The 24,689-nt window shown below is 38.5% G+C and overlaps 1 protein-coding gene across 3 annotated transcripts in view; it reads right to left on the bottom strand.

The window, feature by feature from the left end:
• The window catches only part of LCLAT1 (lysocardiolipin acyltransferase 1), a 186,055-nt gene that overhangs the window by 100,228 nt on the left and 61,138 nt on the right, over positions 1–24,689 (bottom strand). For all 3 annotated transcript variants that reach the window (XM_045979805.1, XM_045979804.1, XM_045979806.1), the window contains exons 2-3: positions 20,316–20,484; positions 10,690–10,888 (exon numbers count right to left, since the gene is read on the bottom strand). In XM_045979805.1, coding sequence (XP_045835761.1) covers positions 10,690–10,888; positions 20,316–20,480 — 364 coding nt within the window. In that variant the 5' untranslated portion in view covers positions 20,481–20,484. The remainder of the gene's footprint in view (positions 1–10,689; positions 10,889–20,315; positions 20,485–24,689) is intronic.

The following is a 24,689-nucleotide window of genomic DNA, read 5'->3' as shown; positions in this document are numbered from 1 at the left end:
GTGCCCCTCTTTATTTTTTGTATATCTATTACTGGTTTTTGATTTGTGATTACCACAATTTATAGATAACATCTTCCACATATAGCAGTCTATATTGATAGACCCTTAAATCTGAACCTATTCTTTACCCCTCTCCACTCTACATTTTAGGTATATAGTGTCATACTTCACCCTTTTTATTTTTGTGAGTCACTTGACTGATTTTTTCAGGTATACTTATTTTTACTGCCTTTGTGCTTTCTACTTTTATTACTCTTATTTATGGTCTTATTTTCTACTCTGAGAGTCCTGAATAACAATTCTAGTATGGCTGGTTTAGTGGTGATGAATTCATTTAGCTTTTGTTTGTATGGAAAACTCTCTCCTTGTATTCTGAATGATAGTCTGGCTGGACAGAGTATTCTCAGTTGCATATTTTTCTTTCCTTTCAGCACCATAAATACATTATGCCACTTTTCTTCTAACCTGCAAAGTTTCTGCTGAAAAATCCACTGATAGCCTTGAAGTTTCCCTTGTATATAACTGTTTTCTTTTTTCTTGCTGCTTTTAAAATTCTTTCTTTATCACAGCTTTTTGCCATTTTAATTTCTATGTGTCTTGGTGTGGACTTCCTTGGGTTGATTCTGCTGGGGGATCTCTGTACCTCCTGCATCTGAATTTCTGTTTCCTACCCCAGATTCAGTAAGTTTTCAGCTGTTATTTCTTCAAATAAATTTTCTGCCCCCCTTTCTCTTCTCCTTCTGGGATCCCTATCATGTAAATGTTACTACACTTGGAGTCAACGAGTCCCCTACGTCTACCCTCTATTTGCATAAATGTTTTTCATTCACCTGTTCATCTTGGTTACTTTCCATTACTGCCCTCCAGGTCACAGATTCATCTGTTTCCTCCAACATGCTATTTATTCCATCTAATGTATTTTTAATTTCATTTACTATGTTCTTCACCTCTGTTAACTTTTTTTTTTTTTTGAAATCTTTGTTACAGGTCTCACAGATGTCCTCCACTCTTCTCTCAAGTCCAGTAAATATCTTTACGACGATTACTTTAAATTCTATCAGGTATATTACTTATCTCCATTCCACTTAGGTCTCTTGCTATGGTTTTATCCTGCCCTTTCATTTGGGACATATTCCTCTATCTCCTCATTTTGTTACCTCTCTGTGTCTGTTTCTATGTGTTTGAAAAGTCGGCTATGTCTTGTGCTCTTGAAAGTAGTGGCCTTATGAAGAAGAGGTCCTATAGTGCCCTACAGTACAGTGTCCCTGTTCACTGGAAACTGGTGGCTCAGGGGTGGCTCCTATATGCAGTATGTGTGTTTTGGACAAGCTGTTTTTTCCTTCGGTTCAGTCATCTGCAATGGCTCTCTGCCTGTTTGGTCCCTATGGTGTTGGTGGGCCAGTACGAAGCCTCCTTGGGCTTGAGTTGAGACTAGGTGTTTATCAGAGATGCAGTGGCACTAAACTACAAGGTGCTATCCCCATGTTGTCCTGAGAAGCTTTCATCAGTGGGTAAAACCAGTAATCAGATCAGCTGTCAGCCCCCAGCTCACTGCTGGGGCCGCAATCTAAGTGGTGTCAGGGAGGGCAGGAGTCACTTTGGACCGGTAGTGGACTCTGTTGTGAATGCTTGCACACTGCCAGGCTTGTGGCGGCCCTGATATGAATGGGCCCCAGCCAAGAGTATACTGGATGGGGCAGATCTGTAATATGCTGGGGGTGGGGCATGCAGTTTTAACAAGGTTTACACACTGGTCCTCCATGAGAGGGAACTTACTTCTGCTGTGGGTACCAAGGCCCCACAAACTCTGGGACCAGGAGATGAGGTATTGGCAAGGTTTGTGCGGTGTTCTCAGGGAAGGAACCAGCAGCAGACCTGGATCTGAGGCAAGTCTGACTGGATGGGGAGGATCTGCTATAAAGGAGGTGAAGCTAAGCAAGGTGGATAGTAAATTTCTTCACTGCAGGTGGTCATGTGTTTATACTGGGACACAGTGAAGGGAAAGAACTCCTGTCCACTACTTTGTTTCTGGAGGAGTCTCCCAGTGATCTCTGTCCTGAATAATTCTCCATCCCATACACCCAAGGCATTTTTCAAACTGTGGCTTCTATGCTGTCTCTCTCCAGGCTGATTGTTATGTTGTCTCTTTAAGGGCATGGACTCTGTTTTCTCTCACCTTCTGCCCTCCAAGTTTTCCAAGAGCTGACCCACTGATTTTTAAAATTCCAGGCTTTACGCCCTGCTGGTTTTAAGAACTCACAAAATTAGGCCCCTCTGGTTTTCAAAGCCAAGTGTTATGGGAATTCATCTTCCCTGTGAGGGCTTCCTGGTGTGACAGTCTGTTTCTCTCCCCTCTCCATGCCTACAGGTCCCTCTCTCTCTCAGACAGTCCTGTGGTTTCCCTCCCCACTGTGTCTCTGCCCTTCCTACCCTCTTCAATGTAACCTCTTCTCTACATTTAATTATGGAGTTTATTCTGTCAGTCTTTGGGTAATTTTCTGGGTTATTTACCCTGATGTGAGTGTTATCCAGTTGTATTAGTGCAACAAAGTGAGCTTAGGGTCCTTCTACTCCCCCATCTTCCCAGTGATCTCCTATCTCACATCTTTTTCCATTCATCCACTGATGGGGATGGTAAGTTGTTTCCATATCTTGGCTATTGTAAATGATACTGCAAAGAACATAGGGGTGGCAAATATTTTTTCAAGTTAGTGTTTTCCTTTCCTTCAGAATACTGTTTTTAAATTTTTTGAGGACTCTCCATATGGCTTTGCATAGTGACTGAACGAATTTTAATTTCCCTTTCTTCCACATTCTCACCAACACTATTTTTCATCTTTTTGACAGTATTTATTCTAACAGGTGTGTAATTATATTGATGTGTCATTATGGTTTTGATTTACATTTCCCTGATGATTAGTGATGTTGACCACCTTTTCATATACCAGTCAGCCATCTGTATGTCTTCTTTTAAAAAATATCTACTCAGATCCTCTGTCCATTTTTAAAAATTAGATTTCCTGGGGGGTTTTGGTGTGTTTTTTGTTTGTTTTTATTTTGCTATTGAGTTACAGGAGTTCTTCACATATTTTATATACTAACCCACTGTCAGATATATGATTTACAAGTATTTTCTCCCACTTGGTAGACTAGCTTTTCATTTTTTTTAATGTTTTATTATTTATTTGACAGAGAGAAATCACAACTAGGCAGAGAGGCAGGCAGAGAGAGAGGAGGAAGAAGGCTCCCCACGGAGCAGAGAGCCCGATGTGGGGCCCGATCCCAGGACCCTGGGATCATGACCTGAGGCAAAGGCAGAGGCCTTAACCCACTGAGCCACCCAGGCGTCCCAGCTTTTCATTTTTTGATGGCTTCCATCATCTACACAGAAGATTTTCAGTTTAATGTCATCCCTCTTTTTGCTTTTGTTGACAAATCCATAAAATCATCACCAAGACCAATGTTCAGGAACTTACCACCTATGTTTTCTTCTAGAAGTTTTATGGTTTCAGGTCTTATATTCGTCTTTAATCCACTTTGAGTTATCTTTGTGAATGCTGTAAGATAGTGATCCAGCTTCACTCTTTTGCATATGGCTGTCCAGTTTTCCCAACACCATTTATTCTTCAGTAATGTGTATTTTGCATTATATTCTGGGTCCTCTGTCATAAATTAATTGACCATATTTGCGTAGATTTAGTTCTAGGTTGTCCATTCTGTTCCACTTATCTGTGTCTGTTTTTATGCCAAGTCTGGTAATTGTAGACTTGTAATATACTTTGAAAGCAGGAAGTGTAATGCATCCAGGTTTGTTCCTTCTTTTGCTTTAGCTATTTGGGATCCCTTTTTGGCGCGATACAAATTTTAGGACTATTTATTTCTGTGAGAAATACCATTGGAACTGTGATAGAGACTGCACTGAATCTGTACATTGCTTTGGGCAGTATGGACATTTTAACAAAATTAGTTATTCCAATCCATGAGGACCAATTATCTTCCCATTTGTTTCTTTTCAATTTCTTTCACTAGTATCTTATAGTTTTCAGTGTACAGGCTATCTTACTCCCTTAGTTAAATTTATCCCAAAGTGTTTTATTCTCTTTAATACAAGTATGAATGAGATTATTTTCTTAATATCTGATAGTTTATTATATAGAAATGCAACAGATATTTATATATTGATTTTGTACCCTATACTTTTACTAAATTCAAGGTTTTCTATGTATAACATCATGTAATCAGCAAATAGTGACAGTTCTCTTCTTCCTCTAATTTGGATGTCATCCATGCATCCAACGATCCTATGTCTAGGACTTCCAATAGTACACTGAATAAAGGTGGTAAAAGTAGGCATTCATGTTTTATTTCTGATTTTAGAGGACAAGTCTCAAGCTTCCAGCTTTTAGTATGATGTGAGGTATGGGCTTATCTTATACGGCCTTTATGATATTGAGACACATTTCCTCAAAACCCACTTTGCCGAGAATTTTTATCATAAATGGATGCTGAATTCTGTCAAATGCCTTTTGGCATCTATTGAGATGACCTTATGATCTGTATCCCTCATTTTGTTAATGTGGTATATCACACTGGTTGATTTACAGGTGGCATACCCTCCCTGCATCTCCCAGAATAAATCCTACTTGATCATGGTGTATGAGTTCTTTAATTTTTTTTTTTTAAATTCTCAGACTGTGGGCTTTTGAGGACAAAACTCTCATCCAAAGGTAAAATGATAACCAAAATCTCTTTTATAAGCATGACTCTTAATGAAAGTCTAGCAAATACCGAAGAGAAGAATATTTTGCTTTGAGAAACAGCAGTACATTAAAGCAGCCTGAGGGTGAATGCTACTTCCTTCATGTCATGTATTCTTTTAATTTATCCTTAAGTTCAGTTTGCTCATATTTTGTTGAGAATTTTTCACATCTGTGTTCATCAGGTATACTGGCATGTCGTTTTATTGAGGCATCTTTATCTGGTTTTGGTATGAGCATAATGCTGGCCTTGTAAAATGACTTTGGAAGTGTTTCTTCCCATTCTACCGTTTGGAAGAGACTGAAAAGAATTGGTATTAAATTCTTTAAATGTTTGGTAGAATTCCCCAGTGAAGCCACCTGTTCCTGAACTTTTGTTTATTGGGAGGTTTTGGATTACCAATGAAATCTTACTAGTCTGTTCAGATTTTCTATTTCTTCATGACTCAGTCTTGCTAGGTTTAACACTTCTAGGAATTTATCTGTTTCTTCGAAGTTGTCCAATTTGTTGACATAAAACTATTCACAGTAGTCTTTCATGATCCTTTGTATTTCTGTGGTACCAGTTTTTAAATCTCTTCTTTCATTTCTAATTTTATTTGTGATCTCTTTTTCTTGGGTGATTCTAGCTAAAGGTTTGTTGGGTTTGATTACATTTTCCAAAATTTGATTGTTTCCAAATTGTCTTTTTACTCAGTTTTATTATTTGTACCTGATCCTTGTTATTTTCTTCCTTTACTAACTTTGGGCTTTATTTGTTCCTCTTTTTCTGGTTCCTTGAGGTGTAAAGTTACTTGACATCTTTCTTGTTTCTTGATGTAGACCTTTATCACTATGAACTTCCCCCTCTTAGAACTGCTTTTGCCACAGAGCCCAGAAGTTTTTTATTTTTTGGTATGTTGTATTTCCATTCGCCTCTGGTATTTTTCTTTTGATTTCTTCTTTAAACAACATACTCCTGAGAAACCAGTTTGTCAATGTCCACAAATTTGTGAGTTCTCCAGATTTCTTTTTTTTATTTTTTTATTTTTTATTTATTTGACAGAGAGAAATCACAACTAGGCAGAGAGGCAGGCAGAGAGAGAGGAGGAAGCAGGCTCCCTGCGGAGCAGAGAGCCCGATGTGGGGCTCGATCCCAGAACCCTGGGGCCATGACCTGAGCCGAAGGCAGAGGCTTTAACCCACTGAGCCACCCAGGAACCCTCCAGATTTCTTCTTATAATGGCTTTTAGTTTCTTATTACTGGGATCAGAAAAGATGCTAAATATTATGTCAATCTTCTTAAATTTATTGAGACGGAAACCAAACAAGACTCTGAACTATAGAGAACAAACTGGTTACCAGGCGGAATGTAGGTTGAGGGGATGGGTGAAATAGGAGATGGGGATTAAGGAGTGCAATTGTGATGAGCACTCGGTATTGTATGGAAGTGCTGAATCACTATAAAACTAATATTACACTGTATTAACTACCTAGAATTAAAAAAAAAGAAAAAAAGACTTGTTTTCTGGCCAACAGTTGACATATACCCTGCAGAATGTTTCCATGTGTTACCTGAAAAGAATGTGTATTCTGTTGAATTTGGATGAAATGTTCTATGTCTGCAAAGTTCATCTGGTCTAACACGTCATTTAAGGCCAGTGTTTCCTTATTGATTTTTCTGGATGGATGATCTTATTCATTGATAAAAGTGGGTTTTAAAGTCCTGCCCTATAGGGTGCCTGGGTGGCTCAGTTGGTTAAGCAACTGCCTTCCACTCAGGTCATGATCCTGGAGTCCCGGGATCAAGTCCCGCATCAGGCTTCCTGCTCACTGGGGAGTCTGCTTCTCCCCCTGACCCTTTCCCCTCTCATGCTCTCTATCTCACTCTCTCTCTCAAGTAAATACATTTAAAAAAAAAAAAAAAAAAAACTTGTAAAAAAAATAAAGTCCTGCACTATTACCGTATTGCTATCTTCTTATTAGATTGACCTCTTTATCATTATATAATGACCTTGTCTCTTAATTAGTCTATCTAGCTTTCTTTAGGTTTCCCTGTGCATGGATTATCTTTTCCATCCCTTCACTTTCAGTCTGTGTGTATTCTCACATCTGAGGTGAGTTGCTTATAGGCAGCATATAGATGGGTCACATCAGCCACAATGTCTTTTAATTGGAGAACTGAGTTCATGCACATCTAAAGTAAATATTGACAAGCATGCACTTACTGCCATTGTGTTCATTGTTTGCTAGCTATTTTACAGGTCTTTGGTTCTCTCTTCTTCTCTGGTTCCCTTCCTTTACGATTTGATGATTTTCTGCACTTGTATGCTCGAATTCCTTTCTCTCTTTTGTGTTTCTAACTACGTTTTGCTTTGTAATTACCAAGAGACTTACATAGACTGTTACAAATATAAGTAGTCTTAAGTTAGTAGCAACTTAAGTTAGAACATATTCTAAAGCTCTACATTTTTACGCTTCCCCTTTTTGCTGTAGCATGACCCACACATGCTCATCATGTTCATTTTTTATTTATATAGTTTAATATATGTTCTTAAATAAATTAAACATGGACCAGCCAATCAAGTTAAAATAGTATATATGACATTAAGAGTAAATTTAATGGTTCCTAAAGCCTGCCTAAACATGTTTAGCTCTAAAGTTAATTTCATAGTAAGAGATAAATATTCTGTATTTAGGTTCGAGTCAAAGTAATACCTAACTGGAAAATGTAGGTTTTAAATATATTATTTATTATATTAAACAGAAATAAAACTTTGGCATTAAGTGATAATGCAACTGCTTTTCTTGTACTTCAAATTCATTGTTCCTTCATATATAGATATAAAATTTTTATTTTACCAGCAACTTCTAGCTTAATTTGCCTTCTTGAAAACCACAGAGCCCAGACATTGTATAATCAATACGAAGTTATTCGAGTGAAGACAGTAAGGACTTGTGGAAGAAAGCCATCTAATGAAAAGCCAGAGACTGAGGGAGGCCTGTTTTTTCAATTGTACCAGTGTGGAGTGGAGTTTCTGTCTGACGAAACAGGGGGTGGAAGGAAAAGAAAATGTGTTGTTTCAAATACCACAGATTCTCATTGTTCTTAACAAATCTTGGTAACCTTTCTTGAATAAATGGTCATTTGCTGTATATGCTTGGGACCATCTCGAGAGACTTCATTGTTTTAGAATTTTCACCCTTTCACTGGGCCGTCGGATCTATGGAGCTACTCATGCTGTCATCTGAAGCCCCTCTCATGTCATTTATGCCCAGAATGTTTTCTTGGGTTATACTTTGGAGTGGCTTCTTTAAGGGCTCTAATTACATACATCCTTTGACTACCTTCCATTTCGACGACTTTTTGACAATTTTTTCTCTCATTTTTCATTCTCCTTGTTTTCCTATACATTTCTGATAGGATTTTGCCCTCTTATCCTTTTTTTTTTTTTTTTAATTTCAATCGATTCCCCTTCCATTCTTCTTGTTTTCTTGACCATTATTGTTCTTCGTATTTCTCAAAGTGGTCTCCCCCCATATTCTCAAATGTTTATTTGATGACATTTCATTCAGTTGACAGTATTGTGTTATAGTGTAGCTTTTTGATTTTTCAGTTCTGCTCTCCACCTAAGAGATTTCTTTTATAGATATAAAATTATTTTATGGCAGTTTTTTGTAGGTTTATTGCGGGAGTGGTGAAGAAAGGCTATTATTTTTTGCTATTCTTTTTATTCCTGAAGAATCTTTAATTTCCTCATTTTCCTCACTGCCAAACCTCTATGGGGAGCTAACTCTTTTCTTTGTATCTATCTAACTCTCCTTCAAAAACAATGGTTCTCTGAGGCTGCCTCTTCACGTCTTTCTAATCATTTCCCTATATTATGTGCTGAGAACCATTATGTCCTGCCCTGTGTTCAGTATTCTGGAACTTAGTATTAGACTTTTCCTTTTTGAGGATGCTTTTGCTTGTGCTTTTTCTTAGTTGTCCATGCCCCGCTACTCTTAAGCCTTTAGAATTTATTTATCTATAAGACAATTAGAAGGTTATGATATTATTTCCTAGTCATCCTGAAGAGATGAGTAATACATGTTTTTATTTCCTCTGTTTATCACTTTTTTTAACTCTGAGAAAAATCAGACTGTTGCCACTGTCCTCTAAAAACCTTTGTAAGAAGACTTTTAATTATGGATTTAATCTCTTTATTAGATATAAAACTGCTTTAATTTTCTTCACTGTTCAGACAGAATTATCAGTTGCATTTTTTTCTGTATGTAATTTCCCGATTTCATATAAATTTTCAAACTTATTTGTGTAAGTTTTTAATATTCTGTTACTCTATTTTATGTAGAATCAGGAACAATAAACAAAACATCCTCATTCTTGCTACTGGTAACATGCGCCTTCTTTCTTTCTTGATCAGTCCTTTTAGGGAAGTAGCAGCTTTAGAAATACTGGTAAGGTCTTTGACATTTCTGTCATCAAGAACTGAGGTCTGTGGGCACCTGGGTGGCTCAGTTGGTTAAGAACCTGCCTTTGGGGGGTGCCTGGGTGGCTCAGTGGGTTAAACCCTCTGCCTTCGGCTCAGGTCATGATCCCGGGATCCTGGGATGGAGCCCCGCATCGGGCTCTCTGCTCGGCAGGGAGCCTGCTTCCTCCTCTCTCTCTGCCTGCCTCTCTGCCTACTTGTGATCTCTGTCAAATAAATAAATTAAAAAAAAAATCTTTAAAAAAAAAAAAAAAGAAAGAAAGAAAGAAAGGATGAATACCCAACTTAAAAAAAAAGAACCTGCCTTTGGCTCAGGTCATGATTCTGGAGTCCCAGGATCCAGTCCGGCATCGGGCTCCCTCTGACTTCTGCTTCTCCCTCTGACTGCGCCCCCCCAATGTTCTGTTTCTTTCTCATTTCTCTTTCAAATAAATAAGTAAAATCTTTATTTAAAAAAAAAACAACTGAGGTCTGTGCTCTCCCCCTAGATCTCTGAAGGTAGTGGCTGCTTCCACCAATAATACACCATGGATGTGATGCTATATGAATTCTGAGGTCACAAAATGCCTTGTAGTTTCATGCTAGTTTTATGAGGATGGTAACTCTAAAGGAAGCTAGTTGCCATGTAAGAAATCGGACTGTCCTGAGAGTACAAACCTCCTTACTAGTCCATTCTGAGTCCAACACCTACCTTTTTGCCCTCACAAACCCTCAACCATTTCAGTACACTGACAAGGGCATAGTTTGGAAGGCAAAGAATTCAAATAATCAATGTTACATTGTAAACCACAGAAATAGAGATATAAGAGATAAAGCTGTCAGGGAGTTTTCCTATACCCGTATGTGAACAGCTAGTTTGAATACATATTTAGTCTGCTCCCTACCCCATTTCATATTAAGTGGAAGAAGGAGATTAAGTTGTAACATGCCATGCTGAAATATCCCTACTTCTCTACCATACAACATGCTGTACTGCTAGGAATTTTAATATCGTATACAACCAGCAGAATGAAAACTTAAAAATAAAAACTAAAGAAGCTATGAATTGGGAAAGTTCAGAAAATCCCAGCAACTAGTATACTGCTAAGAACCAATCGGTAGGCAATTAATATTTGTTAGATGAATTTGAATGAGTCAGTTCATTTTTTTCTGGCCTAAATTACTGCAAGCATGACATGCAATAAAAAGTTACTGAACTATTAATTCATATCCTTCCAACTGTTGGTCTCTCTCTGGGACCATATCTATTTCCTTGAAAAGAGCTTCTTTTCTCAACATTAAATATTTCAAAAAAGAGATTAAAACAGTCTGCTGTAATTGATGTTTTTAGGCTAGTAAGAAAAAAAATGGGAATAATTTTAATACTTAAGTGGAGTTTAACAAGTTATTCTGTAGTTTTAGGGTGGGGGTCAGGGAGTAACATATTAAATGAATGACCAACTTAAAATAATGTGATAACCTACCAAATCCAGGAACACTTTTGAGACTAGCTTTGAGGCAAATTTTCTCCAATCTGAGGTAGCTATATCTCATCAGACAGTTCCACAGGAACAGCCAGTCCATTCTCGTCCGATGATTCATGATAATGACACTTCTTTCCCCAGGAACAAATGCATCACCTGTTATAATCACCTTCACACCAAACATGGTCTCCAACAATGCCTAAGGAATAAACAATATAGACATGTAACAATTTAAAGTTATGATTTCCCATAGATAAAATTATATCACGTCCTGTAAATAAATCTGATTTCTAATAAGTCAAAGGCATAGTGTTTCTTAAGATTATTGCTTCTATGGGCACCTGGATGGCTCAGTGGGTTAAGTCTCTGCCTTCGGCTCAGGTCATGGTCTCAGGGTCCTGGGATCGAGCCCCACATTGGGCTCTCTGCTCAACGGGGAGCCTGCTTCCCCGTCTCTCTCTGCCTGCCTCTCTGCCTACTTGTGATCTCTCTGTCAAATAAAATTTTTTTTAAAAAAGATAATTCCTTCTATAATAATCTGGAAAAAGAAGTTAATCTCAAAGAATGAGAATACAAAGGCACTGTTTGTATTTTTAGTGTTATTAATTTAGGTTTCTGACAGTTTCTTAATTAAAGAAATGCTAACTTTCACTGAAATCTTCAGGCTATATTTTTACCTTAAAAATAAGAAAGTAGAAAGAAAGAAGTGTAAAAGACATGAAAGAAGATTCCACTGTGTAATTTCTTAAGGCTATAGATACATTATTACTTTCTAGAAAGGATACTCGGGAAATTTAACACCGGGCATAGGCCTGAGGGAACAGAAAGTCAAAATTTTCATTTTATGCCTTTCTGTATTACTATCTTGTTAAACACATACACATACCTGTTTAACAATATAAAGGATGAAATAACTATATGTTTGTAAACTTCTGCAGCCCCAGTACCCGGCACCTAGAAGATGCTCAAGTATTTACTGAATTTGGAACTTTTCTGATAAGCAGGCATATAAATATTTAGAAGAAAACGTATTACAGACTGGTTTTGTGGAGGGAAAAAAAAAACAGAAAATAAGAAAACTTGATTATTAATTTCAATCCCTTATTTAAATTTTCTAGTAATTTTTAGGTAAAAATTTTACTAGATAAAATATGACTTCACTATTAATGGAAGGAAGGAATTGAAAACCTTTGTGGAAGTACAGAGCACATAAACTGCAGTACAGCATATAACAGCATATGGAGCAACAATGCAAGTAAATGAACGACAGGTGTCTACAACAACACAGATGGCTCACTAGCATAATGCGGAGAGAAGCAAAACAAACAAACAGTGCCATATATAAAACTTCCTAAAACCACCCGCAACTAAGATATTTTAGGAGTAAATATATAGCCAGTAAAATTATAAGGAACAGCAAGGGAGCGACTATCTTATAGGTCAGGTTAGTGGCTGCTTCTATTAGGAGGAGATGATTGTTACTTCTCAGCCCTCTGGCAAACCACCTACCTTCCAATACTCTCGTTCTTGAACTGGTTGATAGCTACACTTTAATAGATCATTTTAAAGTGTGCATTTATGTTTTACAAACATTGGCTATGTTTGTCACATTTCACAAAAACAGGACTTCAAAATAAACACAGGACCAAGAAAAAAAAGGTTAAAAGGAATATTAGCTAAGGGAAAGTCAGAAATGTTTTATGTCCAAAGAATCATGCAATCAGAGTGTTAATATCTTAACAGAGTAAAACGATATCCCACAGATCCCATCAAGTTACTTTCCCAGAGCTGAGATTCACTTTAAGGCATGGGTGTTTAACCTGATATCAAGTCCTAGAAGGACGACCTTCAGGGAGTAAATAAAAACCAACACCTCCTGAGAGGGCTATGGACATTGGGGAGGGTAAGTGCTATCGTGAGTGCTGTGAAGTGTGTAAACCTGGCGATTCACAGACCTGTACCCCTGGGGATAAAAATACATTATATGTTTATTAAAAAAAAAAAAAATTTGGAAGGGGAGGCGAACCATAAGAGACTATGGACTCTGAAAAACAACCTGAGGGTTTTGAAGGGACAGGGGTGGGAGGTTGGGGGAACAGGTGGTGGGTAATGGGGAGGGCACGTTTTGCATGGAGCACTGGGTGTTGTGCAAAAAGAATGAATACTGTTACGCTGAAAAAATAAATAAAATGGAAAAAAAAAAAAAACCAACACCTCCTGAAAATGTATACATAGGTACTCTGCTCAATGCCTGTAGTTTTCATCTGATTTTCAAAAGGGACACTCAAATAATTATAACCCCTACTCCAAAGTCTTGGGAAGTCAAGTCCTAGGTAGACTTCTCGATAGAAAGCCATAGCAGAGTCCTCTAGGCTTGGACCCGTAGCAGGAACTGTGTCTCTCTCTTTCTAAGTACACAGGACCATCAACTCCCAAAATGAATCACTGAATTACATGTCTCAGTCCAGAGGACATGTGTGAAGTCACCATCTATGGCTAATTAATTGGGTCTGGCTCCACTCCACTTTCCAAATGACACTTTATAGTTTTTACAAAGAACTAAAATGCAGGATTGCCCTTCCCTTAACTGGTAGAAGGATGAAGTTGACTGTTAATTATGTCTTGTGCCACATAAAAGAGTTAAAAAATCTTAAAGCCTATAAATCCCAAACCTCAACCCTCACCTTTAAAGTGCAATTTCTAATATATGTATCCCGTGGATCCCAAATGTCAAAATAAATCCGGACTATTTGTCCAGGAGCATATCATACAGCATTCTCTCCCTTGCCATCCAGCACTTCATCAGAATATGCCTGAAAGTTATATATAACCTTTTGGACAGCCTAGATCTCAAACTCACATTAATCATTTGTAATACCAGAGAAGACCTATCTAGTCAAGTTATTTACAGCTCCTGCAAAGGCAGAACTACAAATATTTACTACACAGAGATAAGGTTATAACATGGCTAAACTGCAGAATTCAAATAATTGGATTAAAACTGATTAATCAGATTAAGAACTGTTCTAGAAAAAAATGTGAGACTACTGTCTTTTTCCTAGTCTAGAATAGAAACTAGTATAGAGGAAAAACTAATCTTATAAAATTTAATAATGGTTTATGGAAACAATTTCTGAAGATCTTTTATAGACCACTAATCACTACCTCAAAGCGTTCTACCGTGTCTGAAAACACAAAAATGAGAGGTTCCCCTTCATGATCACAGAGAGTCAGTTTTGCCATCATGCCCCAAGCTCTCATTTATCCTTCCGATGAATCTGTATTTAGTCTGAGGTAAAAACAACTCTGTGGCGCTCCCCTTCTCCTAGTCTGCCTGGGCTTTCCAGACTTCACTTAGGCCCAGCTCTTCAAACCCTTAGCTATTTAAAGCCTTGCAATCCCAAGCCATTCATCAAACACAGTACCCCTTCTCTTAGTGGCAGACTAGGTAGAAACTATACCCTGTATTTGTTGAACACCTGTTTTATTCTAGGACTGGACTGTAATCAGCAGGCTGTGGAAGAGACTTGTGTCCTACGTGGGGAGTTATCAAATGATCTCTAAATTCCTAAGTCACGACTAGGGTAAAAGGACAGAACTCCAAATAATTTAATTAATCCCAGTTATTAGCTACAATTGGACCATTGGAAAGACTCCCACCTTTGAGAGGCAAAAGTGTTCTAGGCACATGCAAAGTCTGATCTTGACAACAGTGATTATGCTGAACGAACTGTCCAAAAATGAAATGAATTAAGACCTACACTCCCCGCTGTAGGGATGTACCATGAGAGAATGGTCACTGTGCAGACTGTTCTGGAAGGAACTCTTACACAGATAGGTTAGACAAGGTGACCTCTAAGTCTCACCTCACTCTAAGACTCTAGAAGATTTTACTGGGGGACCTCATTTAAAACGCAAAATGCTCCTTAAAAATGGTAAGAAAAATCTTGCCAATGAAATCGCTTTAATGCATAAGAGATGCTTACAAAAAAGATCGCCTTATGATTATTTTGGTGAAGCAGTAATTTGTTTAAATCCATTTACCTAATCTATTATTAGTGAACATTTTTTTAAATTGTTTAGGATTGCTTAAAGTAAAGTACATGTATAGCTGAGAAAAGACTAAATTCTCTCTGAGTAAAAAAAAAAAAAATCTGTTTGCTTCGAAATAAAAACTTCTTTAGCACCTTGTAAAAGTATGAAATAAAAGATCATAAAAGACACTGACAATTTTTTGTGACTTGGCTGTAAAGCATTCAACTATAAATTTCTTAGCTGAAAGACTCTGCTTGATATGCCCTTACTCATAAGCAAGGCAGTGAGTTAAACAGGTAAGTTTTTTCAAATATATACTAATTTAATACTACAGTGATGGTTGTTGAATTCTGCCTGTGTGTTAAGTTCCCAAAGCAAAAGTCAGAAATAGCTGAAACTGACCACTGAAAATCTCACAGAAATGCACCTTACAGGAGACCAGTATGTATCAATAAATCTAGCTCAGATTTTTTCTGAAGAATGCTAGAACAGCTTTTTCCACCTGACCATCAGATGAAGTGATTGGTCTACATGCTATTTAAAACACAAGAATGACACTCACTATAGCACCACTCACATTTCCTCTCACTTTCAACAGGAGTGAGGGTAACCCTAGATTAAAAAAAAAAAAAAAGAAACACACACATTTTATCTTTCCACTCTTCCCTCATCCACCCTACTGCACACAACTGGAGTTGTATAAAGACTTGTACCATAGTGTATGGTGTAATGCTGTGTGACAGTACCAGCACTAAGAGTGACAGCAGAAGCAGCTATGGCAGAATTTGTCTAGTGAAGTCCAGCATTGCTTCCAGAGTAACAGATTTTAGTTATGTACCCAGCTGCCCAGAGGAAAGACGGTATTTCCCAGATGTTATTATAGCCATCAGCCGTTCCCTCCAATGGGGTGAGCAAGAGAAGTAGGTGCTCTTTGTAATTCACTGATTTAAAGGAAAAGCCCTTGCTCTGGATTTCCTCCCAGACCCACTTCCTGCAGAGTGGGGCAAAAAAGTGGTAGTGACCAGTCCTGACCATATTATTATGCCAGGCTGGATGGAAGGAATCTGCGTCCCTGAATGACATGGGAGCATGGGAGCATGGACACCCTGCCCACGTGGTCCTGAGGATGAATAAAGTTCTACCTTACTCAAGCCACTGTATTCTGAAAAAGCTATATTCACTACCTCATTCGCTCATCAGAATAACTGCCTGAGGGAAGGAGGCAGTATTAGAAACCCTGTTTTTCAGGGGCGCCTGGGTGGCTCAGTGGGTTAAGCTGCTGCCTTCGGCTCAGGTCATGATCTCAGGGTCCTGGGATCGAGTCCCACATCGGGCTCTCTGCTTGGCGGTGAGCCTGCTTCCCTCTCTCTCTCTCTCTGCCTGCCTCTCTGTCTACTTGTGGTCTCTCTCTGTCAAATAAATAAATAAATAATCTTTAAAAAAAAAAAAAAAAGAAAAGAAAAGAAACCCTGTTTTTCAAATGAAAAGAGAAGTTTAGGGAGGCTAAGTAGTTCCGCCAAGTTCAAATGACTAGATAGTGGTAAGGTCAGTACTGAAATCAAATGTCTGTACCAATAAGCACTCCACTTATATTGGCTCTCCAAGGAAATAGATTGATTGGACACTAGAGCATGGCAACTGCAATGATTCCTACCAACGTAGTAACTACAAGAAAATTTTCAAAACCCTTCAGGTTTTGGTAGAAAGGTATAGCCAAAAATGTGATTCATATTCAGAAGATCATACACTGGAAAATTTAAGACTTTAAATAAAATGTAAAGCAATGTATGATCATTACCAAAAAATCATTTACCTCTAAACGTTTTAGAATCAGATACACAGTGCTGAATCAGCAATGGCTCTCAAAAGATCATCTACTCCAGTTTCTTTATTTTACAGATGATAAAATAAAAATCTTTAAAAAGTTACATAACTGACTTGAAAAAAGTTGAAAGTTTTCAAAATGAAATGTCTCTGGTTTATAGTGACTATAAACGGAATTCGTTAACATTCAGGTAGCTTGTAGAGGACTTCTTAGAAATATGTACTTATGACAGTTAAGCTTATGTGAGCTGGGCATTATGTGCTTATTTTACTTAATATAAATATGATATTTGATGGAGAAATACTCATTTCGTAAATAAGTACTACTAGTGAGTAAGCAACACCACAAAAACCAGTATTCCATATTAAATGGTCTGTTTGAAAGCCGCAATGCAACAATGGACATCATTTTAAAGCTAATTTAAAAATCTACCTCTAAAAAATTCATGGCCTGAGAAGTCACCTTCTGTCATCTAGCAAAGGAGGCAGTCTCTCAGGCGAATGAAAGACAAACTAGTCAAGCTGTGTTTATCTACAACGAGGCAAGATGGCTTAGGTAGAACACGACTACCGTCACGAGGTCAGAGGTCCTATCTGTCCTGCTCATCATCACCTTCTAGCAATAGGCTTGGCACATGGTGGACACTTAATAAATAGTCACTGGATGAATGTCCAGGATCCTGCTGATTGCTTTTGACATAAACAACAATTAACAAAACTTACCAAAAAAGTCTTTCCTTCTATTATGAAAGGAAAAAGAATTTTTATGTAAATATATAAGGAGTATCCATACTGATAATGTAAGAATATTACAAATATTTGATGCAAAGTACTTCCTACAGGAGAAAAAGAAAGAAAAAAAAAAATAGGGAAGGTGGCTGTTGCTTCCTGCCCTGAAAACTCACCACTCAGCTAAGTTACAGGAAAATAAGGTTATGATGAATTAAGCAGATGAGAAAGCTCAGAATGTAATGAAACCAACAAAGATCCCGATATAAATTCCAGAACTTGAAAGTATGGTATTTTAAGTAGAGGCAGCAGAAGAGAGGGTCAGTGAACCTGGTGACTTGTACAGCAACTACAGTAAGCATCTACCACACCCACAACTGCAGTCCCAGAAGGAGAGGGGAGAGGAACTGGAGCAGGGGGAAAAAAAAAAAAAAGTGAGGAAATACAGCCCCAAACATTCCAAAGTGGAAAAAATAAAGCTACAGACCTAAGAAGCCCAATGAAACACAGCAAAATAAACAAAGAAAACTAGACCTAGCATATCATCACCAAACTGCTGAAAACAAGCAAAGAAAAAACAATACAACAACAGAGAAAGAAATCTTGAAAGCAGCCAGAGAAAAAGGGCTGCAACAATAGAGGATAGCTAACTTTTCAAGACATATAGAGGATAACTCACTTTTCAAGACAGTGGAACTTTAAAGTATGGAAAGAAGAAAAATTGTCATCCCATAAATTTCACAGCCAGCAAACAGAACTTCAAGAACAAAAGCAAAATAAAGAAATTTTCAACTAAAAGAAAAACAGAATTAATCCACAGGAGTCCTCACTGCAAGACAAGCTAAAGGAAGTTCTTCAGGCTGAAAGGAAATGATACCAGACAGAAACTCTAATAAAGGATAAAGAATACTATAAATGAAAAATACTTATATTTACCTAAGACTATATTCTCTCATACAATTTCTTTGAAAGACAGAGGACTAGTAAAAGGGAAAAGCTATAACACTCCCCTAGAGTTTATTGTGCAAGTGGATGTATCAGGGCAGCAGCAGCAGCACCAAGGGGGTGAGCATGAAAGCCCTACCCGATCCCGACTCTTCCATTGGACACAAGGTGGTAAATATGAACTTCGGGTGGACTGTGACAGGCTAAGGGTACATTAGGTGGTCCCTAGGTTGTGACTCAATTGTGTTCACAACACACACATATTCACATATGTAAATATTTACATACATACATGTCATTTTCTTTCAAAACAGACGAGAGAATATTGCACAACTCATTTCATGTACCTTGTTCCGGGTACTTCAGCAACCTCTGTCTTTGGCTTCTCGAAGGCTTTGTAGGACTATTCCTTACCAACCTTCCTCTTGTACTTTGAGAAATCATCATGCCACTGAGACTGATTTTATTAGTAGTTAACAGGTTCTCAAATTTTTTTCCCTTGAGGCACGCCCTGGCTTGAAAGAACTCAAAACCTTCTTCTTTTGAAACAGTCAAGAGGTCCCAGTGAACTTCTTACCACTGAAAGGTCAAGTACCATGTGACCCTGACCAATCCTTCAAGGTTTTCCTATCACCTAAGGCTCTAATGGCAGCAAACTGGGCTTAATCTCAGCTCTGCTTATGCATGTGACCTTCAGCAAATCATTTAATTTTGCAAAGCTTCTACCTCTTCTGTAAACTTGGGGTAATAGTGGTGCCTGGAATGAAGGCGTCCTCAAGTATTTATTATTAGCACCGTATCTGCCACAGAAGTGCTTAACAGCTATGACCATCATTACCCTTCGACACAATCTTGCAATTCTTCTCCTTAATCTGGATTAAATATGCAACCATACCAGTTACAGTTATTTATCATCTACCAGTTATGCTACGGTCCTTTCTTTGTGCTTGTAGATTAAGTGCAAATACAAAAAAAGGAAGGGGGAAGAGGAGACGAGGGAGGGACAGGGAGAGATAGGGGACACTACTTTTAGTCGAACGCTATCACATTTCATAAAACACATGCCTGAATAACTTTTTTAAAAATTAACCTCTGACAAAGGACAAATGCAATTCTTAAAATTAGTCACCACAGGAATCCTTTTGAAAATATGAAAAGGGTGCACTGTAAACAGCTCCCCATCAACCTCCGCCTGAGGAGTCCACAGCTTTAGTGGACTTTCCTCTCCGCAGATGTGACAAGGGCAGGCTGCCTGAGGGGAAACGCGCAACACAGTTCAAAAGACAAGGATGGAAAAAGATCCTTCAGCAACTGAAAGCAGAGGAGTCCCTCTTGGTATATCCTCATCACCCCCACCATCACTGTCCATAAACCCAGTAACATTAAGTTCTAGCTGTTGCTCAGGAAAAAGAAGGAACAGAACAACCTCAGGAAACAGAGCCTATTAAAGATAAAGGCAATACATGGTGTCACTCCACTTTTGGAGAAGACACTACTGACTAGCAGCCACCGGGAAGGGCCGAAGCAGCTTCAGTCCAGACGAGGGAGGAGGATGGACTGGAACCCTACAGGACATTGCCAAGCTCAGAATCACGGAGATGCGCTCAGAGCTGTATGCACTGACCTTGCAAAGAACACCTGTCTGTTCCAAGAATCTGTTTGCGCGTTCTTTTACCTTACAGATGTTGTCACTCTAGCCCTCAGATGGGAAACCACTTTATTATTAAATTCTGTTTTAACTGAGAAGAATTAAATCAATCACATCAATATCAAAAGTTCAAAAAAATAGTGTATCTAATGTTAATTTTTGCCATTATTTCGTAAAATAAATGGAAATACAAAATTAATGATGTAATAATTTTCGATGAAGGAAAATAAACTTCAGGAGGAATATAAAAGAAGCTCTTAATTTTGGAATATGGTTCTTAGATATTTTACTTCAAGGACATGAATTATATTTAATTCTCTCTAGCTCCTATATTTCCTCCAGAAAGGATTTATGTTTAACATCTGACTAAATCCAACTCTAACAAAATAAAAACTGGTCAGCTGGGCTACTTTGGTCCCATCTCCTTATCTGGCGTGTGACTTACCACAGGCAGCGTGAGCCAGGTTGCCACAAGGCGGTTGTTGATCCAACGATACCAAGATGGGCTTACAAGCATCAAAGGTAAAAAGGGGCCCAGCATGAAAATGCTTCCGAAAAAGCTTCCACAAAACAGAATGAGTATAAAGTAAATCCCTTTCCATGACACCATGATTCTGAAAGATATAAAAAAAATATGTATTTTGTTATTATACATATAACTGCCCAAATTGAAAACACATAAAATAATCTTTGAATACAGGGCTACAGAAAAGGCTCAAGTAAAGAATATAAGAGCTCCAATACCATAAAGGTGACCCTCATACATGTCCTACAGATCTAACAAACTTCCAGGACATTAGAAATCAATATAATCAATATTCTCAGAATAAACATCTAACCTTTAAAAAAAAAAAAAAGGCTGTCTCACTTAAGCCACCTTTGTTTTTTTTAACTGGTTATTAGTAGTAACAAAAACCTGCAGAAGTTACTCAATACAAATCTTAAAATATTCCAAAATTTTTTATATCCTACTATAAAAAGTAGACTTAATGGACCAAGAATTACAGAACAGCTTCCTAAGACTGACTATGCCTATAAGGGTTGGCAATTTTTCAGTGCACTAAATTTTTTTAAAAACCTAGAAATATTAATTCTTCACATTAGAACCTAAAAGTAGTATCTTTAGGCAACTCATCTTATTTGTTTGTTTGTTTGTTTATGAGCTGAAAGATAAAGCAGAAGTCAGACTCCTCACTTTCCTAAACTATTTGCCAAAAGATTACTTTCAGGGTCTTCATAACCAAAAACACTTAATATTGACATTTTTAAATAAACTGTTGGAAACACAGTTTAAAATGAATAATCACACATTTGATTTTATAACCTAAACCACCATAGAGCAAAAATATAGTTTGCCTCGGTATAATAAAACTTAGAATCATTAAAATTATGAAAACAATAATGGCTTTAAAATTTTTATATTACAAAAGGTATTCCAGTGATCAAGACCTGTGATTCCTTTTAAATATTCAGAACAGGAAAAAAAAAAATTTCAAATGTCAAAGTGCTTTCATAAATGTCAGGCAAATAATAAAACAGGTCGAATCCCTTAACACAGACTCAAGTTTATCCCGGCATGGAGTAGTTTCTTAAACCTCTACCAGCACTTGACAGTATGCGTACAACATCCTTCCAAGTACAAAGAGAATGAATATCTGAGAACTGGATTTCTGCTAAACTCTGGATCTGAACTTCTGAATGAGGGTGGAGAGAAAGACCGCTGAAGAGCAGGGGCCCAACACTTGACTCGCCTGGGGCCCAGGATGGTGTTTGCTAATCCGCACCCTCAGCCTTGCTTTCTGGGGCCCTTTGCACGGAAAGAAGACACTTGGGCAGCTTGTCCCCAGTCTTTACGGGAAAGCTTTTTTTAAACCAGGAAAAAAAAAAAAGACAATCCGCAGCGCTGTTCCTCTACCTGAAACCATCTAAGGACCTCTATTGCTGTTTGTCTGTGCCCACGAGCCCTTCATTAGCTGTCTGGACACTTACCCCTAATCTCCCTGAAAAGCTGGGCTCACACTCCCTCTGTACATATCCAACAAAGCCTCAGACATGCTTTTTCCTTGCTTATTAAACTATTTGTCATCTAATATGATTAAGCTCCTTTAACTATGTATACTGTATTTCCTTTAGATACTGATATCATCTAATAAAATCTTTTCATTTTATAGCGATAAAGCAGAGAACCAGAATTATGATGACTTGCTTTTCTAAGTCCCCCTAACCAGCTGATAGATCAAGGCTTTGCTGCCTTCCACTCTCTACCAAGATATGATGCCACCTCCCTCCCACTGAGGGGCTGGGAATCAGAGACCTGAATCAGCTTCTAAACACATCAGTAAACACAGACGTAGATATAAAAAGATGTGTCCCATGAACACACTGGGGTTACTCAGGCCAAGCCTAATCTAAAATTACTTTTCCATCCAGTTAATGGTTTCTCTAGAGAGGTTTCCCTAACCTCTGGATCATTTGTTCAATGACTCAATAAACACACAAAGAGATTCCTACTGTGGGCGCAAGGTCCTGTGCTCGTCACTTGGGGACAACACTGTGGGTATGACAGACATGCCAAGCTCTCATAAACCTCGCAGTCTCTCAATCGCCTTCTCAGGAACTCTTCCCTGGCTCTGTATTTAAATCCAGCTCCATTCTGCCTACTTCCAACTCTCACAGGTTTCACAGACAACCGTGGTTAACAATTAGGATGGCTACACACTTACTCAGAATCGCTAAAATTGAAAAAGACAAAACAAAATAGAAAAGCTGGTGATACCAAGTGCTAACAAGGATGCCACAGGGTAAGAGCTCGCACAGACTGAGGGCGGCAGAGCAACGTCCCATGCGCGCTCATAATACAACCCAGCAACCCCACCACTGAGTGTCCAGGACAGATGAAAATTTACGGCAACATGAAAACCTGTATACCACTGTTCACAGCAGCTTATTTGTTTCATAACCGCCAAAAACTGGAAGCACCCCAAATGGGGAGCAGGGTCGGGGTGAGAAGATGGGTAAACAAACCCATAGCCCAGATACCTATAGTTTCTTACTCAGGAAGGAAACTTCCTTTCCTTCATGAAACGTCCTTATGTAATCACCTCACAGATGAAACGGTAACTAGCCTTGCTCCCAGAGTCTAACAAGTAGACTAAGAAACAGTTGCAATTCCACCTGCTGCGCGCCACAACAGAGGGTAGAGCGGAGCATGCAGGGTATGGTAAGGCTAGAGCAAAGGAAAGCTGGAGGATCTCTGTTAAAAGGGATTTTAAAAATGCACTGGACTCTTGGAGGATGTGAGGTTGGGGAAAGTAAAGATTATTCCAGGTAGTAAAACAAAACATGCAGAGTCACGGAACTTTGAAACAGCACCGCTTAAGCAGGGGACTGTAATCATCAGATATTCATGAGATACAATGTACACAGTGGGGAGCTCCAAGAGTCTCCACAGCACAGGTCCTAGGGACAAAGTACACACACCCAGGCCAGGAGAGCCAAGAACACCACCTCTGACATGTCACCAAGAAAAAAACCTAAGCCCTAGGACTCCTAATTTGGGATAAGAGCTAATGGTGCATATAGGCATCAATGCAAGGAGTGAATAGATTGGTTTTGTTAAAAACCTTAAAGCAAAGAGCTTCTTTTCCCTTCAAAACTGGCAGTACATGGAATTTGTTGGCAAAACCCCCTAGCATTGACAGATGCTGGAAACAGAGCGGTCTGTGAGCCAAGACCATCTGACCCAGCTCCACAAAGCAAGAGTCTGATGATCACGACCACATCACTTAACCTGGATGCTTACAGATGGGGAGGCTGGAGAAAATTCTCGAAGGCCTACATTTTGAGCACCTAATATTTGCCAGGCACTTTACAGAAGGCTTTTGGCAGTGACATATTCAATACCTGCAGATTTAATTACTCAGGAGCAACTAAAAGGTCCTTAACATGTAAATACTCCAAAATTTTCCTGAAACTCAAAATTTGATTACTCTAAGACTGGGTTTAAAAAAAAAATAATTTAGGTAGTAATAATATCTGGTCAACGATCCAGTATCTGAACCTCAGTGGCCCTTTATTCTGTTTTACTTACCTCATAAGCACATGGCAGGGCAAATTAGATGCATAGTGGATTGTAAATTCGTATTTTAAAAGGACCTCTCTACTTTGATAATGTCAAGTGTCTTAAAAGTAGGCACTTTACATTTTCATCAAATCCAAACAAGAGCCTCAAAAGTAAGGTATCAACAATATCAGTGGTATTTCCAGCTAAAGAGATAAGGGACTTGGTTCCCTAACACTGTTCATACTGACAGAGGTGAGGTAAAGAACCTCTAACCAGGGGCACTCCCAGAAAATGCAGTGGAGGAACTGGGACCAGAAAGATTTAAAGGCCAAAAAGTAAATGAGTGATGAAAGTGACAAAGAGTTATTAAGCATACTGTTTAGGCCTTATCTTCTCTGAAGAAAATAAAACTAGCCTTCTGGACTAGGGGATACACAGTGGGATTAAATGACCACACACATAGAGAATCCTGAACCTGAGACCCAGTCTTTCCTCACTGGGCTTTCTGGGGGCTGGGAACAAGATTTCAGTCCTACTCCAGCACTATCCCATAAAATTTCCTGCAGTGATGGAAATGTTCAGTAGCTGTGCTGTCCAGTATGACAGTCACACTCTATGTGGCTAATTCAGCCGAAGAACCACTCATTCAACATGGTGAATGGCTATTGGACCAAACAGCACAACTCTAGGCAGACTACTGGAGCGCACTTCACTGAAGATCTGACAGAACTGTGAAGAAAGATGAAATACAGAAGC

This window comes from Meles meles, chromosome 15, assembly GCF_922984935.1.
Source record: "Meles meles chromosome 15, mMelMel3.1 paternal haplotype, whole genome shotgun sequence".
Taxonomy (NCBI): Eukaryota; Metazoa; Chordata; class Mammalia; order Carnivora; family Mustelidae; genus Meles; species Meles meles.
The sequence above is the reverse complement of the archived record's forward strand: the minus strand, read 5'-3'. Positions and strand labels throughout refer to the sequence as shown.